Source organism: Bombina bombina, chromosome 3, assembly GCF_027579735.1.
Source record: "Bombina bombina isolate aBomBom1 chromosome 3, aBomBom1.pri, whole genome shotgun sequence".
Classification (NCBI taxonomy): domain Eukaryota; kingdom Metazoa; phylum Chordata; class Amphibia; order Anura; family Bombinatoridae; genus Bombina; species Bombina bombina.
In genome coordinates this window covers 447,404,509-447,429,293 of record NC_069501.1, presented here as the reverse complement: position 1 = coordinate 447,429,293, position 24,785 = coordinate 447,404,509, and the positions used below count along the sequence as shown (strand labels likewise).

Genomic DNA, 24,785 nt, shown 5'->3' with positions numbered 1-24,785 from the left:
AGTAGTGTCTATTACATGCAGTTATATGAAAATGAGTGTATACTGTCCCTTTAAAGGGACATTAAAGGGACAGTCTACTCAAGATTTTTTATCTTTTAAAAATATAGGTAATCCCTTTATTACCCATTCTCCAGTTTTGGAATATAAACACGGTTATATTTGTCATTACCTTGTATCTAAGCCTCTGGAGACTGCCCCCTTATTTCATTTCTTTTGACAGATTTGCATTGAAGCCAGTCAGTACTGATTCATAAATAACTCCAAAGGAGTGAGCACAATGTTATCCATATGACACACATGAACTAGCACTGTCTATCTGTGAAAAACTTTCAAAATGCACTGGGATAAGAGGCAGCCTTCACGGCTCAGAAATTAGCATATAAACCTACCTAGATGTGGCTTTCAACAAAGAATACTAAGAAAACAAAGCAAATATCTGAATCATGAAAGCTTAATTTTGACTAGATTGTCAAAAAAATGTTTTGTATTTTTGAAAATCTTTTTGTTCTTATGATTGTGTCATTATCCCCTAACAGAGCTGTGGGAGCCACAGGTCACTTCTTCATTCCCTGTCAGATTGTAAATCAAAATAAACAACTTTTTTATGCAAAAACATATTTATAAGACAGTTAAAGAGTGTTTTATATGCATTATGTATATATATATATATATATATATATATATATATATATATATATATATATATATATATATATATACAGGTATATATATATATATATATATATATATATATATATATATATACAGTATATACTGTGTGTATATATATATATATATATATATATATATTATTTTTTTGTGAGAAAGCATTTAGATCAGTGTTAAAGAGACACTGAACCCACATTTTTTCTTTCATGATTCAGCTAGAGCATGCAATTTTAAGCAACTTTCTAATTTACTCCTATTATCAAATTTTCTTCATTCTCTTGGTATGTTTATTTGAAAAGCAAGAATGTAAGTTTAGATGCCGGTCCATTTTTGGTGAACAACCTTGGTTGTCCATGCTGTCCATGGTTCTGAACCAAACATTTGCTGGCTCTTTAGCTTAGATGCCTTCTTTTTCAAATAAAGATAGCAAGAGAATGAAGAAAAATTGATGATAGAAGTAAATTAGAAAGTTGCTTAAAATTGCATGCTCTAGCTGAATCACGGAAGAAAAAATTTGGGTTCAGTGTCCCTTTAATAACGCAGTCCAGGACCTCAGTGCTGTCCGGCAAGCTCACCACCAGCCACAGGAACATCACCGCAAGAAGACTTAACTGTACACCATCACCGGATACCAATGTCCAAACTGCCACTACTCAAGAGTGGTAAAATATTATAAAGCACTGTAGATAGTAAAAAAATATTTCCAAGTCGAAGCAGCAGATAAAAAAACAACATATCCTTTATTCCTTTAAAAACATGTGCAAAGGACATACAGCAACATGGATAGGGTTCAAGCAAAAAAACTCTGACCGGTTTCGGTCATATTGACCGTAATCATAGAATAGCACCTGTTAGGGGGTGCTCCCTTTTTATGCTGAACAATCCATATTCATTGGTTAAAAACATTTTGTGTATTGCTGATCACCTTAACCCCTTACATACCAAATTTCCCTTTAAACACAGATTGGGAAATGAGCAATGTAATGTGTACATAGGTACATAAATACAAAAGTTGCAGACAATAAAAAATGAAGAAACAAATATAGAGAGTACAATCTAGAGAATTAGTACAATTACACAGAGAACAATATAAGTTAGAATATTTGAAGCAATAAGGCTTTTGAATTAGATGAGTTGTTTAAATCAATACTCAAAAGGAGATATACAAACATGATGTTTACAACACAAGCATTCATGTTTTGATCAATATATATGGTAAAACCAAAAAACAAAATCTCTTTAATATTGTTTAACCACTCTCATTGTTAATAGAGGAAGAGATAATTTCTAACTGCCTCTTAATGTGTAGAGAAGTGGCAAGCACAGTAAAGATAAACATGAACAAGGAAGCAAGGAAGAGCAAGTGTACATTTAAACGGGCCTATAGTAATTAAACAGATTAACAATAACCTTGTAGATAGATAACCAAAAACACTATCGAAACGTACATTAGGATAAAGTGTGTATTACTAAACTACGCGGTATATATTGTTTTATCTATGTGTTTAACCAATATAAACTTATGGATCAGTGAAGTCTGAACACATAGACCTATTAAAAAAAGGCCCATATATTCACTTGCCTAAAAAAGGGGATCTCATATATGTCTATACTCCTAATACGATTATTTCTGCCAGTAATTTATGATGTCATATTCAGAGTTGTAACCATATGGTATTAAACATTTAGTTTTAAAAATCCAGTATGTTTCTTGTTTACATATTATAGATAGCTTATCACAGCCCCTAGGTGGTGTAGTTATCTGTTCTATGGCTTGCCATTTAAAGGACCTGACGTCCTGATGGTGAAAATCAATAAAGTGGGTAGAAAGTGCTGAACAAGTACGTTTATTGGAAATGTAAGAAAGATGTTCTCTTATGCGTTTACCTACTTTTCTGGTAGTTCTACCTGTATATTGTTTTTTTACAGATAGTGCATTCAATTATGTAAATTACAAATGTACTTTTGCAGTTGACACAGCCTTTGGTGTTAAATTCTTCTCCCGTTACATGGGACTTGAATGTTTGTGAAATATTTATGTGGTCACAAGAGGTACAAACTTTTTTGCCACATTTAAATGTGCCATTATGTCTCAACCATGATGACCCTGAATGTTTATCACTCTTTAACATACTTGGGGCTAAGATGTTACCTAGGGTCACATTTCTTTTTGGGACAAACATACAGCCCTGTTCAATTATGTCCCTTAGATCCTTGTCCCCCCTTAGTATTGGTAAATTCTTTTTAATGATTTTGCAGACTTCATCGTATTGAGAGGAGTATGAAGTGATAAATTTAAGACTCTGTTTTGAATTTGTAGAGTTTCGTGTTGATTTTTCTAATGCACTTGCCCTATTAATGTCCTTAACTTCGAAAAATGCTTTGTCTATGACTCTAGTGGGATAACCCCTTTTTTGCATTCTCATTTTTAGATCTCTGCTCTCCATCCGAAAGGCATCCTCATGTGTGCAATTTCTCTTTGCCCGCAGGAACTGACTTTTCGCAATTCCTTTGAACACATGTTTCGGATGGCAACTGCGGGCATGTAGGAGACTGTTGCCCGAAATAGGCTTACGGTAGAGAGCAGAGATAATGGTTCCTCCTTCTGGATTTCCTATAAGTGAGATGTCAAGAAAGTTAATGTTCTTTTTTTGCCAATCATAGGTGAATTGTAATCCTACCCTATTGTTATTTAGGGTGGTAACAAACTCCTTAGCAGTTTCAGAGTCAGATGACCACACTATCAGTAGGTCATCAATGAACCTGACATATTTCACTATGTGCTCAGATGGGGTGGTACTACCTCCATAGACGTGGCCCCGCTCCCACCAACCCATATATAGGTTGGCATAGGAGGGGGCAAATTTAGCCCCCATAGCAGTGCCACATCTCTGGAGGTAGTAGCACCCCTGAAACATAAAGAAATTGTGTTCTAATAGAAACTTCACAATTCTTACAATCAGATTTTTAGAATTGGCTGAAAGATCAGTGAGTAAGTCCAAGAAAAAACTCACAGCTTGCAGACCCTGGGTGTGAGGGATGGAGGAGTACAGAGACACGGCGTCAATGGTAAGCCAGCTGTACTCCTCCCTCCAAGTCACAGTCTCCAGAACCTGCAATGCATGGGAAGTATCTCGTATGTAGCTGGGTAACAACAGAACCATGGGCTGTAGAAAATCATCTACCCACTTGGATAGGGGTTCCATTAAGGAACCTATACCAGCCACTATAGGCCTCCCTTTGACCTTGCATATGCTTTTATGAACTTTTGGGAGGTGGTGGAAGATGGGTGTCACTGGATCTGTGACCATGCAATGGTTAGCTGTTTCTTGATCCATGAGACCCTCCTCCACCACCTCATCCAAAAGGTGTGATAACTCTCTAGAGTACATAGCAGTAGGATTTCTGGATAGAACGGTATAGGTTTCCAAATCTCCAAGTTGTCTTAACGCTTCATTTACATAATCAAGCTTGTCCATGACTACCACACTCCCACCTTTGTCAGACTGCCTAATCACAATCTCTTCATTCTTTTGTAGATTGAGTATTGCTTCTCTTTCCCTGTTAGTCAGGTTAGAGGAACTGGAGTGTGAGGAATCACTAAGTTTGGTAAGATCCTCAACCACCCTCTCATGAAACACCTCCAGAATTTTTCCTCTAGCCTGAGTGGGATAGAGTTGTGATTTGCTTTTGAGTCTTGGTGCAACCTTTTGGACCTGTGAGGAAATTATTTCATAGTTTTCTCTACTTAGGTCTTCAAGTGTTACTAAAGCACATGTGTCTTCAAAGGAAGTGTGTTGACTAACATTGGTATTTTGTATAGGGAGAGTCATGACTTCTGGAGTTAGTTGTGCTTTGTCTCTATAGAATTTTCTCAGAGTTAGATCTCTTGTCAGTTTGTTCAAATCTAATATGGTCTGAAAAAGACCAAAACATGAATGCTTGTGTTGTAAACAACATGTTTGTATATCTCCTTTTGAGTATTGATTTAAACAACTCATCTAATTCAAAAGCCTTATTGCTTCAAATATTCTAACTTACGGCTAGATTTAGAGTTTTGTCGGTAAGGACCCGCGTAGCTAACGCCGGCTTTTTTCTGGCCGCACCATAAAAATAACTCTGGTATTGAGAGTCCATATAATGTTAGCGTTAGGCTCCAAAAAAGGAGCGTAGAGCATATTTAACGCAACTTCAACTCTCGATACCAGAGTTGCTTACGCAAGCGACCAGCCTCAAAAACGTGCTCGTGCACGATTCCCCCATAGGAAACAATGGGGCTGTTTGAGCTGAAAAAAAACCTAACACCTGCAAAAAAGCCGCGTTCAGCTCCTAACGCAGCCCCATTGTTTGCTATGGGGAAACACTTCCTACGTCTGCACCTAACACCCTAACATGTACCCCGAGTCTAAACACCCCTAACCTTACACTTATTAACCCCTAATCTGCCGCTCCGTAAACCGCCGCTACTTACATTATCCTTATGTACCCCTAATCTGCTGCCCCTAACACCGCCGACCCCTATATTATATTTATTAACCCCTAATCTGCCGCTCACAACGTCGCCCCCACCTGCCTACACTTATTAACCCCTAATCTGCCGAGCGGACTGCACCGCTACTATAATAAAGTTATTAACCCCTAATCCGCCTCACTAACCCTATAATAAACAGTATTAACCCCTAATCTGCCCTCCCTAACATCGCCGACACCTAACTTCAATTATTAACCCCTAATCTGCCGACCGGAGCTCACCGCTATTCTAATAAATGTATTAACCCCTAAAGCTAAGTCTAACCCTAACACTAACACCCCCCTAAGTTAAATATAATTTTAATCTAACAAAATTAATTAACTCTTATTAAATAAATTATTCCTATTTAAAGCTAAATACTTACCTGTAAAATAAATCCTAATATAGCTACAATATAAATTATAATTACATTGAAGCTATTTTAGGATTAATATTTATTTTACAGGCAACTTTGTAATTATTTTAACCAGGTACAATAGCTATTAAATAGTTAAGAACTATTTAATAGTTACCTAGTTAAAATAATTACAAAATTACCTGTAAAATAAATCCTAACCTAAGTTACAATTAAACCTAACACTATACTATCATTAAATTAATTAAATAAAATACCTACAATTACCTACAATTAAACCTAACACTACACTATCAATACATTAATTAAATACAATATCTACAAATAACTACAATGAAATAAACTAACTAAAGTACAAAAAATAAAAAAGAACTAAGTTACAAAAAATAAAAAAATATTTACAAACATAAGAAAAATATTACAACAATTTTAAACTAATTACACCTACTCTAAGCCCCCTAATAAAATAACAAAGACCCCCAAAATAAAAAATGCCCTACCCTATTCTAAATTACTAAAGGTCAAAGCTCTTTTACCTTACCAGCCCTGAACAGGGCCCTTTGCGGGGCATGCCCCAAGAAGTTCAGCTCTTTTGCCTGTTAAAAAAAACATACAATACCCCCCCCCAACATTACAACCCACCACCCACATACCCCTAATCTAACCCAAACCCCCCTTAAATAAACCTAACACTAAGCCCCTGAAGATCATCCTACCTTGTCTTCACCTCACCAGGTATCACCAATCCGTCCTGGCTCCAAAATCTTCATCCAACCCAAGCGGGGGCTGGCGATCCATCATCCGGTGCCTGAAGAGGTCCAGAAGAGGCTCCAAAGTCTTCATCCTATCCGGGAAGAAGAGGCGATCCGGACCGGCAACCATCTTGATCCAAGCGGGATCTTCTATCTTCATCCGATGACGACCGGCTCCATCCTGAAGACCTCCACCGCGGACCCATCTTCTTCCGGCGACGTCCAACTGAAGAATGACGGTTCCTTTAAGGGACGTCATCCAAGATGGCGTCCCTCGAATTCCGATTGGCTGATAGGATTCTATCAGCCAATCGGAATTAAGGTAGGAATATTCTGATTGGCTGATGGAATCAGCCAATCAGAATCAAGTTCAATCCGATTGGCTGATCCAATCCGATTGGCTGATCGTAACAGCCAATAGAATGCGAGCTCAATCTGATTGGCTGATTGGATCAGCCAATCGGATTGAACTTGATTCTGATTGGCTGATTCCATCAGCCAATCAGAATATTCCTACCTTAATTCTGATTGGCTGATAGAATCCTATCAGCCAATCAGAATTCGAGGGACGCCATCTTGGATGACGTCCCTTAAAGGAACCGTCATTCTTTAGTTGGACGTCACCGGAAGAAGATGGGTCCGCGGTGGAGGTCTTCAGGATGGAGCCGGTCGTCATCGGATGAAGATAGAACATGCCGCTTGGATCAAGATGGTTGCCGGTCCGGATCGCCTCTTCTTCCCGGATAGGATGAAGACTTTGGAGCCTCTTCTGGACCTCTTCAGCCACCGGATGATGGATCGCCAGCCCCCGCTTGGGTTGGATGAAGATTTTGGAGCCAGGACGGATCGGTGATACCTGGTGAGGTGAAGACAAGGTAGGATGATCTTCAGGGGCTTAGTGTTAGGTTTATTTAAGGGGGGTTTGGGTTAGATTAGGGGTATGTTGGTGGTGGGTTGTAATGTTGGGGGGGGGTATTGTATGTTTTTTTTAACAGGCAAAAGAGCTGAACTTCTTGGGGCATGCCCCGCAAAGGGCCCTGTTCAGGGCTGGTAAGGTAAAAGAGCTTTGAACTTTAGTAATTTAGAATAGGGTAGGGCATTTTTTATTTTGGGGGTCTTTGTTATTTTATTAGGGGGCTTAGAGTAGGTGTAATTAGTTTAAAATTGTTGTAATATTTTTCTTATGTTTGTAAATATTTTTTTATTTTTTGTAACTTAGTTCTTTTTTATTATTTGTACTTTAGTTAGTTTATTTCATTGTAGTTATTTGTAGATATTGTATTTAATTAATGTATTGATAGTGTAGTGTTAGGTTTAATTGTAGGTAATTATAGGTATTTTATTTAATTAATTTAATGATAGTATAGTGTTAGGTTTAATTGTAACTTAGGTTAGGATTTATTTTACAGGTAATTTTGTAATTATTTTAACTAGGTAGCTATTAAATAGTTCTTAACTATTTAATAGCTATTGTACCTGGTTAAAATAATTACAAAGTTGCCTGTAAAATAAATATTAATCCTAAAATAGCTTCAATGTAATTATAATTTATATTGTAGCTATATTAGGATTTATTTTACAGGTAAGTATTTAGCTTTAAATAGGAATAATTTATTTAATAAGAGTTAATTAATTTCGTTAGATTAAAATTATATTTAATTTAGGGGGGTGTTAGTGTTAGGGTTAGACTTAGCTTTAGGGGTTAATACATTTATTAGAATAGCGGTGAGCTCCGGTCGGCAGATTAGGGGTTAATAATTGAAGTTAGGTGTCGGTGATGTTAGGGAGGGCAGATTAGGGGTTAATACTATTTATTATAGGGTTAGTGAGGCGGATTAGGGGTTAATAACTTTATTATAGTAGCGGTGCGGTCCGCTCGGCAGATTAGGGGTTAATAAGTGTAGGCAGGTGGAGGCGACGTTGAGGGGGGCAGATTAGGGGTTAATAAATATAATATAGGGGTCGGCGGTGTTAGGGGCAGCAGATTAGGGGTACATAGCTATAATGTAGGTGGCGACGCTTTGCGGTCGGCAGATTAGGGGTTAATTATTGTAGGTAGCTGGCGGCGACGTTGTGGGGGGCAGATTAGGGGTTAATAAATATAATACAGGGGTCGGCGGTGTTAGGGGCAGCAGATTAGGGGTACATAAGTATAACGTAGGTGGCGGTCGGCAGATTAGGGGTTAAAAAAATTTAATCGAGTGGCGGCGATGTGGGGGGACCTCGGTTTAGGGGTACATAGGTAGTTTATGGGTGTTAGTGTACTTTAGAGTACAGTAGTTAAGAGCTTTATGAACCGGCGTTAGCCCAAAAAGCTCTTAACTACTGACTTTTTTCTGCGGCTGGAGTTTTGTCGTTAGATTTCTAACGCTCACTTCAGACACGACTCTAAATACCGGAGTTAGAAAGATCCCATTGAAAAGATAGGATATGCAATTGACGTAAGGGGATCTGCGGTATGGAAAAGTCGCGGCTGAAAAGTGAGCGTTAGACCCTTTTTTGAGTGACTCCAAATACCGGAGTTAGCCTAAAACCAGCGTTAGGAGCCTCTAACGCTGGTTTTCACGGCTACCGCCAAACTCCAAATCTAGGCCTTATATTGTTCTCTGTGTAATTGTACTAATTCTCTAGATTGTACTCTCTATATTTGTTTCTTCATTTTTTTATTGTCTGCAACTTTTGTATTTATGTACCTATGTACACATTACATTGCTCATTTCCCAATCTGTGTTTAAAGGGAAATTTGGTATGTAAGGGGTTAAGGTGATCAGCAATACACAAAATGTTTTTAACCAATGAATATGGATTGTTCAGCATAAAAGCGAGCACCCCCTAACAGGTGCTATTCTATGATTACGGTCAATATGACCGAAACCGGTCAGAGTTTTTTTGCTTGAACCCTATCCATGTTGCTGTATGTCCTTTGCACATGTTTTTAAAGGAATAAAGGATATGTTGTTTTTTTATCTGCTGCTTCGACTTGGAAATATTTTTTTACATTTATAGTGGAATGTGGGGATTCCACTCCTATATTCACGAAGCACACTATTTGCCTTATTTGGACTATTTCTCCTAATTTGCCTTATTCTAATGCTCTTTACGCGGTATGCACTCCCACCAACAGACCTGGGACTTCTAACATTTGCCAATACTATACTGGATGACCACTTCATCAATACTGTGTTTTGTACACTGATTACCGGATCCGGCATTCAACTGGTGTATTTCTTTTTCTGCTAAGAAGCCCCACATACGCTCACTGTTTTGGCGTGACTGATACGCCCACTTGTATTGTCATCGAGGAAAGACCTGGTCTGCTACAGGATTGGCTGATCCCTCGTCACGTGGCATGCCACCAGCAGCTTGCATGAGGAAACGGACTACCGCCTATGCAAAGACGCTGCGATCGTGAGACAGAGGAACAGGGATACCGGCTACACCAGACCAGCTGATTTACACTAGAGGATTGAATTGGTGAGTGCATACCTGCTGAAGTTTGTTAAATGCAAACGGTTGCTGTTACGCTGTGCTAAGTGTTCAATTGACTTTTCAGTTACAAGTCAGAGGGATTATATGTTTTTTCCCGGAATTTACTTACACTTTAGCAAAGGCTGCTTTGATCTATAATAGAGCTATCCAGGACTTTGTCGAAACAGTGCTTGCAAGCACTGGTCCTAATAGCTAGATCCAGCAATTTTTGAAATAACGCATTGAGCTGATAAACACCACTAATTCTCTCTTTCTCTTTTTTTGTTCACTGTAGATAGTAACAACAAAACCACAGGAGTGTATCATAAAAAGTTAAAAAAAACTCTTTAATAAAATCTTAAAAGCCACATGTTTCTCAGCTACACACTGTTTCATCAGGCTTAAAACCATGTTTAAAGGTTCATGAAACCCAAACACTTTCTTTCCTGATTCAGATACAGCATACGATTTGAAACAAATGTCCAATTTGCTTTGCTTTTATCTAAATGGCTTTGTTCTCTTGGCATCTTTTGATGAAAAGAATACTATTTGGTAGGCTCAGGAGAAGGGAGCTAGCTGTTGATTGGTGGCTGAACATAAATGCCTCTTATCATTGGTTTACCAATGTGTTCAGCTAACTCCCAGTAGTGCATTGCTGCACCTTCTAATAAAGGATACCAAGAGAATGAAGCAAAATGGATAATAGAAGTAAAGTGGAAAGTTGTTTAAAATGTTATGCTCTGTCTGAATCATAAAAGAAAAATGTTGGGTTTCCTGTCCCTTTAAACCTTCCTGTAGATAAAACTCTCCTGACCAATCACATGGAGCCCCACCTTTATTTCATCACAATACATCCTCCAATCCAAGTGTTTAATGTCCCTATTTATATTTGAATTTACCGTATTAGGTGGGAGGAGCTATAAGAGAAGGTGCGGGATACAGGTGTGCTGTGAATGGGCTGGGCTCTTTGTGTTTGTGATGGGTGGAGTCATTGTGTGACGTGGATGTGGCCAGGGCATCCCCTGGAAACTGAAAGATTTGCCCTCCTGGATGATAATATATATTAATGATATATTTTATTTTGATGTTCCTTTAAAAGGACATTATTTATTTTCAGGCAAGCGTTAGATACAACTTAAGGAATAGACAAATTTTGGCGATTCGTTATATAAACATATCTCGATTATGGCTGCAGGTAGCAACATTCGGATATTTTTGGCACTCACAAATCTGGATTTGTGTGTTATGTTGTGTGTTATGCACATATGGTCCAACGGATACCAGTTCACTGGCTGATAAAAACAACTCCCTGCAGTTCAGTTAGTGAACAGATACATACTACACAGTTAAAAAACCTAGGTTCCAACATGAAAGCGCCCATTAATTTATAGACACTCAGTGAAATTGAGAAAACCAAAACAATTATAGAAAAAGAAGACAAAAATGTTTTGACAACATATTAGTTTTGTTTTTATACTATACATACAGTATTTATATTGTGTATTACAATCTCAAACTGTTTATATGTCTCTTTAATAAGAAAATGCAAGCGATTAGTACCATACACTCTTGTTGATCTATTACATTTGCGCTTCAGAATAAATAGAATTGAATGATTAGTCTAATTATTTCCTATATGTATTATGGTGTCTCTGTTTACTCTATTATTATATGTCTGGATTAATAGAATTTTTCAAAATTATGCAACATATCATGTATAAATGTGCAATGCTATGTTTTATGTTTGTATTTGTTCTTTTTTTTCTTAAAAAAATAAAAAATTATTTCAGCAAAAAAAAAAATTACCAGGAAGTGTAATATTACAATGCTTATCTTGTATGTTTTATTGATATTTTGTTCCAGACAAAGTTATTCACTTATCAGTTGCAGACTCAACCTTTGAAACCTAATAAAAATCTAGATTTCAAGTGCTTGCGTGTTAAGTTCGCTAGATGGAGGCTTTTTGCCCGTTAGTGTTAGTGTGAGAGCGAAAACCTGACTCTCGCAAAAAAGTTGAACTTTGAATATCGCGACCACGTTATCTTATTCTCCCATAAGAGACGATTTATCATGCCCCGTATTCAGCCGAATGTATTTGTTTCCGTGCGAGCCTTCAGGCTCGCCAGAAATAGGAGTTAAGAAGCAGCGGTCTCTGAAATCTAAGGGTACTCTGTATTCAAAATTTTATTAAAACATATAAACTACCTTTAGGTTGCATGTATAAGCTGTATTATGACATATAGTAAATATTACCTAAATGACATAAGATATTATTGTTTACATTTGGTTCCATCCCATCTCTAAACTGTCCCATTTTAACCCTTTCCTGCCGGGGTTAAATTGTCTACATCGGAACAACTGTTCCGATGTAGACAAATTGAAATCACGCGATCGTGCACACGATCGCGAGATTTCAATTATTGGATCGGGTCTGGGGGGCATCCTTATAACCCTAAGAACGCCCTCCAGACCGCAATCAAATCTGAGAAGCACAGTAGGCTTCAGGACAGCCGTTGGCTATGACGTTCTATTCCATCATAACGGCTGTAAAGCCCAGTATAATTATGACGGAATAGAACGGCATAACGGCGTTAAAAGGTTAAAGATACAAATATTCCAGAATCCAAACTATTCCAAAATCCAAACCTTTTTCCGGTCCCAAGCAGTTTTTAAAAGGAGTTTTCTACCTGTAATATGATAATGTGATAGATTTTACATAATGCCTGTAAAAAATAATACGTTGACAATTTTGTTCTAGAACCTTTCTTAAGTTGTTTTTTTTTTTCTATTTCCTCTTTTTTCTTATAACCATTCGGACAGTAAACACCTTGAGATTATATTATACCTTGAGGTTATATTAAATATTAAGCTAGGCATAATAACATAATTTAACAATCATATTTCATTATTTATGTTTGCATTCTTTTCACATTTAGCACTTAACAAAAATAATTACAAGGTGTTTAGTATCACTTCAAAAGGTGCTTCTAGACCTAGTTTCTATTGTTGTTGTTTTCTGGTGGTAACATAGAAACATCTCCATAGACTTTAATGGAGATAATTGTTACCACCTGATCTAACAATTAACTAGGCCACAATAAGCAACATCAGTTTCAGTTTCTACAGTATACTGAAACTAATACTCCCTCTTGTGGCTTAAAAAGAGAATTGTAAGTGTTTTTAACTCTGCTTGCAAACAGCAAAAATTGCTTTTCAGTTTTCTTCTTGTTTTAGTCTAACAGGGCAATTAATATATATTTTATTAGGAGGGCTAGACATGCATATTATTACCATAAGTCATTTATGTTTGTTTTACATTATTAGTCTATTGTGTACTTTTGAATTACTAGTCAATGACCCCCCCTCCCATTTCAAACTGTATAAATAGCTTTGCAAAGTACTATGCACATCTTTTAAAATTCTAAGCACTTCCAATCAATGAAACAACTCCATGATAACTCACTTTCAACTGGTTTTATTTCTGCTTTAATAACCACCACTATACTGTTTGCTGTTTAACCCCTTAGTGACCAGAGCACTTTTCCATTTTCTGACCGTTTGGGACCAAGGCTATTTTTACATTTCTGCGGTGTTTGTGTTTAGCTGTAATTTTGTTCTTACTCATTTACTGTACCCACACATATTATATACAGTTTTTCTCGCCATTAAATGGACTTTCTAATATCTTATAATTTGCTATAAAACCCCCCCCCCCATAAAATATGATGAAAAAAAACAACAAAAAACTCCCTTGCTAAATAGTTTCTAAATTTTGTCCTGAGTTTAGAAATACCCAATGTTTACATGTTCTTTGTTTTTTTTTTGCAAGTTATAGGGCAATAAGTACAAGTAGCTTTTTGCTATTTCAAAACCATTTTTTTCAAAATTAGCGATAGTTACATTGGAACACTGATATCTGTCAGGAATCCCTGAATAACCCTTCACATTTATATATTTCTAAAAAGAAGACAACCTTATGTATTCAACTTGGGGTATTTTTTTTTTTTTTAAATAATTTTTATTGAGGTCAAGTGCATAATACAACATATGAATGATATGTCAAAATGCATGAATACAGAGTACAACAAACAAATTATACATATTGTTAAATATACCTGCAACATCACAAAACAATTGGAATACATACTAAGGAGTCTTAACCTCTCAATTTTACATTTTTTCTTGCTTTATAACATAAATTAACCCAGTATGATAGAAAGCATAAATATCAAATATCAAATCTCAAATTGAGGCCCGTAGCAAAAAACAAAACAAAAAAATGTCAAATATAAATGTAAACACATCAGGACCTCCCAGAAAAAGATATCTAAGAGATAATTAACATATTATTAGCCCAGAATGATATATAACATAAACATCCAACTAAAGCCCACAGTACAAAGGGACTATCAAATGTGGACCTAAACATAGCAGGGCTTCCTAGAAAAGGGTATGAAATAAAACATAGAAGGGAAGGGTAATTCCAGATTGCGGTATACTACAAGGAAAACCACTCAAGGGGACACCTAACACCGTTCCACAGTGTCAGGGCACCCCAAAAAGAAAGTGGGGAAGGAAAAAGGGAATGGGGGGGCGGAGATCAGTCCTATGGCGTAGTAAGATTCGACCAAGGTTCCCTATATGGCTCCTGATATAAACTAAAATAGATGTTTTGTCTTGCTATACACTGCACAATGCCAGCAAATTGTGAAGCTGCCAACCTAAAGTTACCCATAATCTATTGTCCCAAATAAATAGCTATGATTTTGTTATTGTGTAACAGTTGAAAGCTGTTGAGGTAGCTACCAATTATGGATAAGAAAAACGTTATATATGTGCTGTTAACTAAAGTACTATAGAGCTCTAACTGTTAAAATATAAAATCTGCAGTCCTGTTACAAATAAAGTCAGGCCAATTCCATTTTTAGTTAAGAACCTAACTCTAACTATACTAACACCCTAATAAAGGGAGATTATACTGTGATCCAGCAATTGGGCATGGGCCCTATACCCAACGGCAGTGAAAGAATCCATCAAATTAAAGATTAGATAGGTCCTAACCATAAGCTATTCTTTGTCCCTAGCATATCCAATCTTATGGACACATGATAGGGTTATCTATAGTTATGTGGAAGTACATGTGGCTGCTGACCTAGTAGAGCTATATAATGTAGCAGGAGATATCATATCAACAGCATATTTTTAACCAATAAAGCTTTACACGAATAGGGATGCTTATCAAACAAATTAAATAAATACCAGGACTGCTATAGTAAAATCTGGCAGTAAAGCTCCAACAATATAAATGAGTATATGAGTTATATCAGGTCAACTATCCAACAAACTATGTTATAGCAGACAAACTTACATCTTTAAAATAGGAATATCAAGAACCCAAAGCCACAATCTCATGTAAAACTATAAGAAAGGCAACCATGCATTTATCTATAGCTCAATAATGTAGGTAGGTAAGCATAAATAGACTTTGTGCAGATTCCACTTTCAGCTGCCTATAGAATTACTTTACAGGACTGAGAATCTTGGAAGAGACAAAGTAATATAGTAGAGTAAACTGTAAAAGCGCATAATTTAGTTGTATATGAGTTGTAAACAAACCAAGACTCCCCTCCAGTGTGCAGAATAGGGCAATTGTATCTCACATAAAGAGATATTAAATTTAAAGCTCCATTATGCGTGGCTTGTAGTTATGCAAATAGCTCAACTAATATAGGTCTAACAGATATGAAAGCATCTAAGCCCTATATCCCTCAAGTTCCCCTTTAACATGGCATAGTATACAAATTGAATAAAGGGTCACCATTGTAGCCTACTAATCTAAAGTAATATTTGGCTATATAAAAAAAAAAACAAGTAACGATTGTTAACAACTAACCCAATCATAGAAAATGAACCCAATATATTACTGAAGCAAGTGTTCCCACTGTTGGTGAAATGCTAAGAATATAGGGTTAATCCATATCCGCAAGCCCGCAAAGGACTAAGAGGTTTCTAAATAATACAGTCTACATTGTCTCACTCCAGCTTTCTGTTTATGTGGGCAATAGTGTAGGTAGTAGGCAAAAGGAAGCTAAACTCTAAAGCAAAAGGAGAATAAAAGTCTAAATAATAATATATCATCCAAGCCTCTATATAAAAGTCAGTTGTGAAGAGACCTGATATAGTTCCATTCTGATTGTCCAAATTAGCCTGCTTCAAAATAGGTCAGAGACATCGTAGAACTCAGAGATTGTCTCTCTCCCTGGAACAGCTGATCTCCAGAACCAGCGAAAGACAAAACGCAGAATCCCCAGCACAGACTATCTTCAGCACACGCATATGCCGCTTTCACAACCAGGCCAGCACCACGAAGCAGAGGGGGAACTTCCCAAACTTGGCTGCCGCCCACAGAAGTCGCCAACACTGTACTCACAAGCGGGTTTAATGGTAAGAGCTGATCCTTCATGGAACATGCTGAAGCAATAGCAAACCTTGAAACCAGGTTTGTAGCAGGACAGCCGTTAACTTCTACATCGCAGCTTAGCCAGTCTCTGTGGTGTAAGGTATGAGCGTCGCAAACTTGGGGTATTTTGACTTTTCATGCAACCATTTTACCACCAATCTATGCCAAAGTTTGAAAGAAAAAAAAATTGTGACTTTTTTTTACAAAATAGCAATTTAAAAATACATTTACTGAAAATGTTAAGGGTTACTGCCAAATAACACCCCAATATGTGTTCAGCAACATCTTCTGAGTACAGTGATACCACCCATGTATAGGTGTGTTGGGTTCTCTGGGGGCTAAAAGGCTTTATTTTTAGGGGGTACATTCCAGTTTTTCAACTTGGAATTTTCACAACTGTCATCATGCACCCATGTCCTATTTGGATCATTTCTGAAGCCGGCAAATGTAAGTTACCCCATCAAACCATATATTTTTGAAAAGTAGACACCCTAGGGTATTTCAAATGCTGGTATTTTAACTTTCCATGCACTAATTATACCACCAGTCTTTGTCAAACTTTTGGGTAGCAATTTTTTTTGTGTTATTTTTCACACACGTTGTACTTTAGGCATCGATTCTTAGTTCCTGTTATGTGTTACTGCAAAAAAACACCTCAATATATGTTCAACAACATCTCCTGGGTACAGTGATACCACAGGTTTGTTGGGTTCTCAGGGGGCTAAAAGGCCTTATTTTCTAGGGGGTGCATTCCAGTTTTCCAACTTAGAATTTTCACATTTGTCATCATGCACCCCTGTCCTATTTAGGTCATTTCTGAAGCCGGCCAATGTATTTTACCCCCATCAAACCAAATATTTTTGAAAAGTAGACACCCTAGGGTATTTCAAATGCTGGTATTTTAACACTTTCCATCAGAGGCGTAAATAGAAACCACAGGGCCCAGGTGCAAGAATCTAAGAAGGACCCCCCCCCCCCCCAAAAAAAGTGAATTTGATATATATCTTTTTTTTTTCATTTAACACAGAAAAAAATGGGAATCAGATTACATGTCTACAAAAGGAGGTACCCTATGCCCACAGTCTGTGAGATGGTCTGACCCCCTATTACTGTATATAGTGACACAGACTGTAATCAGCCAGTGAGATGGCTGGCCTGACCCTACCCACCCCAGTACTTTATAAAGTGACCACAGTAGTCTGTGACATGGTCCAGCCCCTCCGTACTGTATAGTGGTACGGTATAGACTGACACTGTTTAACCCCTGCCCCCCCATGCTGTAGTAACAAGGTCTGTAATTTGCTGGTTCCACAAACATACATACATACATGCATAAATACACACACAGTCACATAAATACACACACACACACATACACACACACACACACAGTAACACCAATGGGTAAAACAGAAAGACTAACCCCTGCAGTCAGAGACACTAGTGAAGCATCATGCCACACTCACATGATATCAGTGCAGGCAGTGGCAGATCAACGTTTTCTTTTTGTAAAAACAAAAAAACAAAAATTTAAGCTGGGCCCCTGCTTTCCAAAAACTTTTGTCAAGCTTTTGGGTAGTCATTTTTTGTGTTATTTTTCACAAACATTGTACTTTAGGCATGAATTCTTAGTTCCTGTTATGTGTTACTACAAAAAAACACCTCAATATGTGTTTAACAACATCTTCTGAGTACAGTGATACCACCCATGAATAGGTTTGTTGGGTTCTCAGGGGGTTAAAAGGCCTTATTTTTAGGGGGCGCATTCCAGTTAGCCAACTTGGAATTTTCACATTTGTCATCATGCACCCATGTCCTATTTGGGACATTTCTGAAGCCGGCCAATGTAAATTACCCCCATCAAACCATATATTTTTGAAAAGTAGACACCCTATGGTATTTCAAATGCTGGTATTTTAACACTTTCCATGCACTAATTATACCACCAGTCTTTGTCAAACCTTTGTGTAGTCATTTTTGTGTGTTATTTTTCACCCACATTATACTTTAGGCATGAATTCTTAGTTCCTGTTATGTGTTACTGCAAAAAAACACCTCAATATATGTTCAACAACATCTCCTGAGTACAGTGATACCACCCATGAATAGGTTTGTTGGGTTCACAGGGGGCTAAAAGGCCTTATTTTTAGGGGGCGCATTCCAGTTAGCCAACTTGGAATTTTCACATCGGTCATCATGCACCCATGTCCTATTTGGGACATTTCTGAAGCCGGCCAATGTAATTTACCCCATCAAACCATATATTTTTGAAAAGTAGACACCCTAGGGTATTTCAAATGCTGGTATTTTAACACTTTCCATCCACTAATTCAACCACCAGTCTTTGTCAAACTTTTGGGTAGTCATTTTTTGGTGTTATTTTTCACACAAATTGTACTTTAGGCATGGATTATCAGTTCCTGTTATGTGTTACTGCCAAAGAACACCCCGATATTTGTTCAGCAAGATCTCCTGAATACATTGATACCACTGATGCATAGGTTTGTTGGGTTGCTTGCTATCTTCTTTTGGGGGGGCTTTTTTACATACCCCCATTTATTTGCCATGAATGTGCATATATTTCAGAAGTTGAGACCCCAAGGTATTGTATATGGGGTGTTTTGATGCCTTTGATGCAACTGTTTTAGCCAAAAAAATTGGAGAAAGTGTGTGGTGGTATTTTTTCATTTTTACATACACATTGCTTTTTGGCTATTATTTAGGAGAACCTGTTGTAAGTTATTGCAAAAAAACACTCCAGGTTGTTTTCTGCAAGACCTCCTGAGTACACCTATGCCCCCCATGCATAGGTTTGCCAGGATTTTGTGAAGGTTCTGTTCCAATTGTATGACTTTAGTTAAAAGTGAGAGTATTTCTTCTGATAGGCCTATATTTAGTGTGGGGCCTATCACATACCCCATTTTTATTTATTGCCATGAAAGTGTATATTTTTGAAATGTTGATACCCCAAGGTATTGTATATGGTGTGCTTTGATGCCTTTGATGCAACTGTTTTAGCCAAAAAAATTGGAGAAAGTGTATGGTGGTAATTTTTCAATTTTCATTTTTACACACACTCTGCTTTTTGACTATGATTTAGGAGAGACTGTTGTAAGTTATTGCAAAAATCACTCCAGGTTGTTTTCGGCAAGACCTCCTGATTACACCTATGCCCCCTATGCATAGGTTTGCCAGGATTTTGGGAAGGTTCTGTTACAATTTTATGACTTGTAATTTTAGTTATTAAAAGTGAGAATATTTCTTCTGATAGGCCTATCATTAGTTTTGAGCTTATCGCATACCCCATTTTTATTTATTGCCATGAAAGTGTATATTTTTTTAAATATTGACACCCCAAGGTATTGTATATGGTGTGCTTTGATGCCTTTGATGCAACCGTTTTAGCCAAAAAAATTGGAGAAAGTGTATGGTGGTAATTTTAAAATTTTCATTTTTACACACACATTGCTTTTTGACTTGGATTTAGGAGAGACTGTTGTAAGTTATTGGAAAAAAATACTTCAGGTTGTTTTCTGCAAGGCACCCTGAGTACATGACCTATGCCCGGCCCCCATGCATAGGTTTGCCAGGATTTTGGGAAGGTTATGTTACAATTTTATGACTTGTGATTTTAGTTATTAAAAGTGAGAGTATTTCTTCTGATAGGCCTACCTTAAAGGGACACTGAACCCAAATTTTTTCTTCCTTGATTCAGATAGAGCATGCAATTTTAAGCAACTTTCTAATTTACTCCTATTACAATTTTTCTTCTTCTCTTGCTATCTTTATTTGAAAAAGAAGGCATCTAAGCTTTTTTTTTTGGTTCAGGCTCTGGATAGCACCTTTTTATTGGTGGATGAATTTATCCACCAATCAGCAAGGACAACCCAGGTTGTACACCAAAAATGGGCCGGCATCTAAATTTACATTCTTGCATTTCAAATAAAGATACCAAGAGAATGAAGAAAATTTGATAATAGGAGCAAATTAGAAAGTTGCTTAAAATTTCATGCTCTATCTGAATCACGAAATAAAATTTTTGGGTTCAGTGTTCCTTTAAGTTTGGGGCCTATCGCATACCCCAGTTTTATTTATTGCCATGAAAGTGTATATTTTTAAAATGTTGACACCCCAAGGTATTGTATATGGTGTGCTTTGATGCCTTTGAAGCAACCGTTTTAGCCAACAAAATTGGAGAAAGTGTATGGTGGTAATTTTTCAACTTTCATTTTTACACACACATTGCTTTTTGACTAAGATTTAGGAGAGACTGTTGTAAGTTATTGCAAAAAACACTCCGGTTTGATTTCTGCAAGGCCCCCTGAGAACACCTATGCCCCCCATGCATAGGCTTACCATAATTTTTAGAGGTGAAACTGGGACCACCTGGTGTGGTGCCAGTGGGGGTGTGATCAGGGGCATGGTCAAGGGGGCGTGGCGATTGCCATTCGTTTTAGAGTAGTAGCTTTATGTGCCTATTGTTTCGTGGATACTCTACCCTTCCTAAGTCAAACAACAAGTGAATCACACAGTTTAAATAGACCAAAACACCACCCCCTAGTGAAAAAGGCACCATTATTTTGTCATGGCAACCCAAACACAAAATGAGCAAATAAATAATTAATCTAAATCTCAGATTCTAAATAATGCAAAACATCAAGCATAAGTAATTTAATAAAATAGTGAAAAGCATATACATCACACAATGTAATATCTATAGTGTAATATTTGTTTTATGTGTCAAATTAAGGAACAGAACTGGATACTGATAAGGCATAAATACAACATTGAATGAAAAAAGTAAAAAAGAAATGCTATCCTGCATTAAAGTGAATGTAAATTTTGATGCTAAAGTGCCCGATTTTTTAAAATTAGATTAAAAACAGGGGCGCTTTAATTTATCAAAATTTATATTTCACTTGTTGACAGCCGCTCCAGCTTCCCCCGGTCGTCGCAAGCCATTTCTGACATCAGAAATGATGGATCGGTCATCCTCCAATCACAGCTTCCCCCCGGGGGAATCAGTGTCTGATTCAACGCCGTGATTGGAGGATGACTGATCCGTCATTTTAGACCCAGGAAGAGGCTTTGCGCTGGGCAGAGTAAGCTGGAGCGGCTGTCAAGTTTAAAAGGTAAGTATTTTTTCACAACACGAGTGAAATGTAAATTTTGATGAATTAAAGTGCCCCTGTTTTTAATCGAATTTTTAAAAACGGGGCACTTTAGCATCAAAATTTAGATTCACTTTAAGTAAAGCAAGATCCATGCCAAAAATCCTGCCTGTCTGCACTTCCTGGTCATACCCACATGATTCCCCTAAACGTGTATCATCGGTGATGTCACCAGGGGTCGGGGGGGTGTTAAATTACTAGAAAAATAAACAAAGAAGTACTGCAAAATTAAAAAAACCCTATGCTGCTTACTCAGCCTGTATTACTAAATGTGAACTTTGAAGGGCACGAACGTTAAGCTAAGCAGGGCTGTATGTAACAAAGTATCAGCATCCAACTATGCTGGAGAGCCACAGCCACAGACTCACAGTCCGGTTATTTTGAACAATGTGTCCGGGTTTCAGACGCTCTGAAACCCGGACACATGATTCGAAACCCGGAGGTGGCAATCCTACTGGGACAGAATGAACAACCGGGTCGGACACTGGGACAGCACCTCCAAACAGGGACAATCCCAGTCAAACTGGGACTTCTGGTAAGCCTACCCATGCATAGGTTTGACAGGGGTTTTGGTAAAAAAAAGCCCCAATTTTAGAAAAAAATAGAGTAGTGAAATGTAAAAATCTGGCACAGTAAAAGTAAAAAAAAAAAAAAAAAAAAAATATCTAACAGTAAACATAACCAAAAAAAAAAATAACAGCAAATTTATTTATTTTTTAAAAATGGACCATTGTATGGTACCGCTTGAAGCAGTCCCCAATGCAGAGTTCAGGCTGTCCAGGGCAATCAGGACAGTGATATATGGTGTCCCTTTTCTGCCCCCTCTTGGTACAGACTCTGGGTTTTGTGGTTTCTGCTTTGCGGCAGTAGGGGGGATTTTAAAATAAAATGGGTAGCCCCAACTCTGCTCTCTCCCATCACCACCCGGGGAGCAGGTGCATCTTGGTGCAAAGTCCCGGAAATTATCTGGAGCTGAAACTGTAAAAAAGTATGTTTCATTCCGGGGTTTGATTTTTTGAACAACAAAAAAGCGTTGTGGGTTGCAATCTGCATTAGGTAAATTGCAACCTTTTTGTACCAGGCCCTTGTCTTCCACATAATTAGGTAGGGCTGCAGCAGCTGATCTGCCAGATCAACCCCACCCATATGCCGGTTATAAGACTTGATGCACACTGGCTTCCTTATGATCTCAGCTCTGCCACGTACAGAGACCGTGGTTCTTTTTAATTGTACCGCAAGCTACTGTAGCAAAGCAATACAGTAGCTTGAACAAAAGGACACTTGTATAAAAATTGTCTAAGTACAAGTGATACCCTTTGTTTATTAGGGGTAATATCAGGTCCCAGACAATCTTGCCAGTGGTTCCCATATGTTCTTGGCAACCTGGAGGGTCAAGGTGGCTATCCTTTCCCTCATACACCCGGAAAGGCCTGAGTATACCCATTCTCGCTGTCACAGAGCTTATACACCTTTTACCATACCTGGAGTGCTTGGAAGGAATATACTGCTTGAATCCCAGCCTTCCCTTATACTTCATCAGGGATTCATCAACGCATATATTCCTTCCAGGTGTATAAGCCTCTGCAAACCTGGCAGAAAAGTGGGTTATCAGGGGGCGGATTTTATACAGCCTGTCAAATTGGGGATGCTCCCTAGGGGGGCACAGGCTGTTGTTGCTGAAGTGCATGAAATGCAGAATCATTTCATACCTCTTCCTCGACATACTCTGGGAGAAAATGGAGGTAGAGCAGATGGGGCTACTGCTCCAGTAGGAGCGAATGGAGGGTTTCTTTATGATGCCCATCAGCATAGTCAATGCCCAGAATTTTTTAAATTCTGGTACATTGATGGGGGCCCATTGCTGCTTTGCCAAATATGTTCCAGGCTTTGCAGCATGGAACTGATGGGCATATAAATTAGTTTGAGCGACAATGTTCCCCAATACCTCATCGCCCAGAAACACCTCCATAAACTGTTTATGCCAGGATTTGTTGTGAAGGGTGGGATATCTGGCCTCTGGAGATGAGGCGTTACCCACTCTTCAGCGGCAATGGCAGCAACACGCCTCCTTCTGGCAGAGGGGCTGGCAGGGGGGCTAGCAGGGGGGCTAGCAGCCACAGATACATCACTATCAGTTGAGACTGCATCTAATGATGTTTCTGAGCATATGGCAGGGTCAAAATTGGGATCTGAGTCAGACATAGAGGCATCTGACTCTGACGCAAGGATGGCATACGCCTCCTCAGCACTATATGTTTTCTGTGACATTATTGTATCTGTCACAAAAAATGTTTAAAAATTAAATTAATTAACTAAATAGCTCTGAAAAGAGCCTTTGGGTTTTTAAAAAATTACAACAACAAAAATTAACCCCTAAAAAAATGCACAGACAGCAAAAAAAGTACAGCTATGCTACTGCCAGTGATTTATAGCGATCAGTAGCAAGCTAGGGGTTAATGGCTCTGAAAATTAAATGAGCTAAATGACTCTGAAAAGAGCCTTTGGGTTTTTAAAAAATTACAACAAAAAATTAACCCCTAAAAAAATGCACAGACAGCAAAAAAGTACAGCTATGCTACTGCCAGTGATTTATAGTGATCACTGGCAAGCTAGGGGTTAATGCCTCTGAAAAGAGCCTTTGGGTCTCTCAATTTTTAACAAATAAATTAATTAATTTATCTCTCCTAAACACAGGTCTCTCTCTCCAGCAAAATTGCAAGTGAGTCACAAGAAAGAAGCAGCACCACCTGGTTATTTCAACAGATTTATTTGTGCATGTTGCACAATATCCAAGCCAGACCAAAAAAACAGCAACGTTTCGGACTCAGTCCTTAATCATGCATAGTTACACCTGGAGATCATACAACTTAAATACACCTGTAAACCACACCCATCCAACATCATACCTGTAGCACACTGAATGTGAGACTCCTCTAGTGGTCACTTACAAAATTACAACAATAGATCATAAATGTCAGGTTAAACACATATTGCTCCCAGAAAATCAGAACAAAGAAAACATTTTTTTTACTTCTATTACCTTATAATACAATGACATAAAACCCATAAATATCTTTTGGGTACATGGTATCCAATCTATTAATCCAATAGACTTCACTTATCTTTAGCCTCTTAGTCCTATCTCCCCCCAGTCTAAGATGTCCTACTTGCTCTAATATTTGAAATCTTAATTGGGTAAGATTATGGCCTGCAGATAAAAAATGATTGGCCACTGGGGCATCCAATTTCTTTGTTCTAATACTACTTTTATGTTGGGTTATTCTTTCACGGACTGTACGGGTGGTCTCACCAACATACCCCAGACCACATGGGCATTTGATAATACACAGCAAAATCAGTATTACAGGTAAAGTGTCCC

The 24,785-nt window shown here is 37.9% G+C and overlaps 1 protein-coding gene across 1 annotated transcript in view; it reads right to left on the bottom strand.

Annotated features, from left to right (window-relative positions):
* Window positions 1-13,839: 13,839 nt before the first annotated feature.
* LOC128653410 (complement receptor type 2) overlaps window positions 13,840-24,785 on the bottom strand; it is a 102,172-nt gene continuing 91,226 nt past the window's right edge. Inside the window, exon 7 of the mRNA XM_053706675.1 lies at window positions 13,840-16,394. Coding sequence (XP_053562650.1) covers window positions 16,384-16,394 — 11 coding nt within the window. The 3' untranslated portion in view covers window positions 13,840-16,383. The remainder of the gene's footprint in view (window positions 16,395-24,785) is intronic.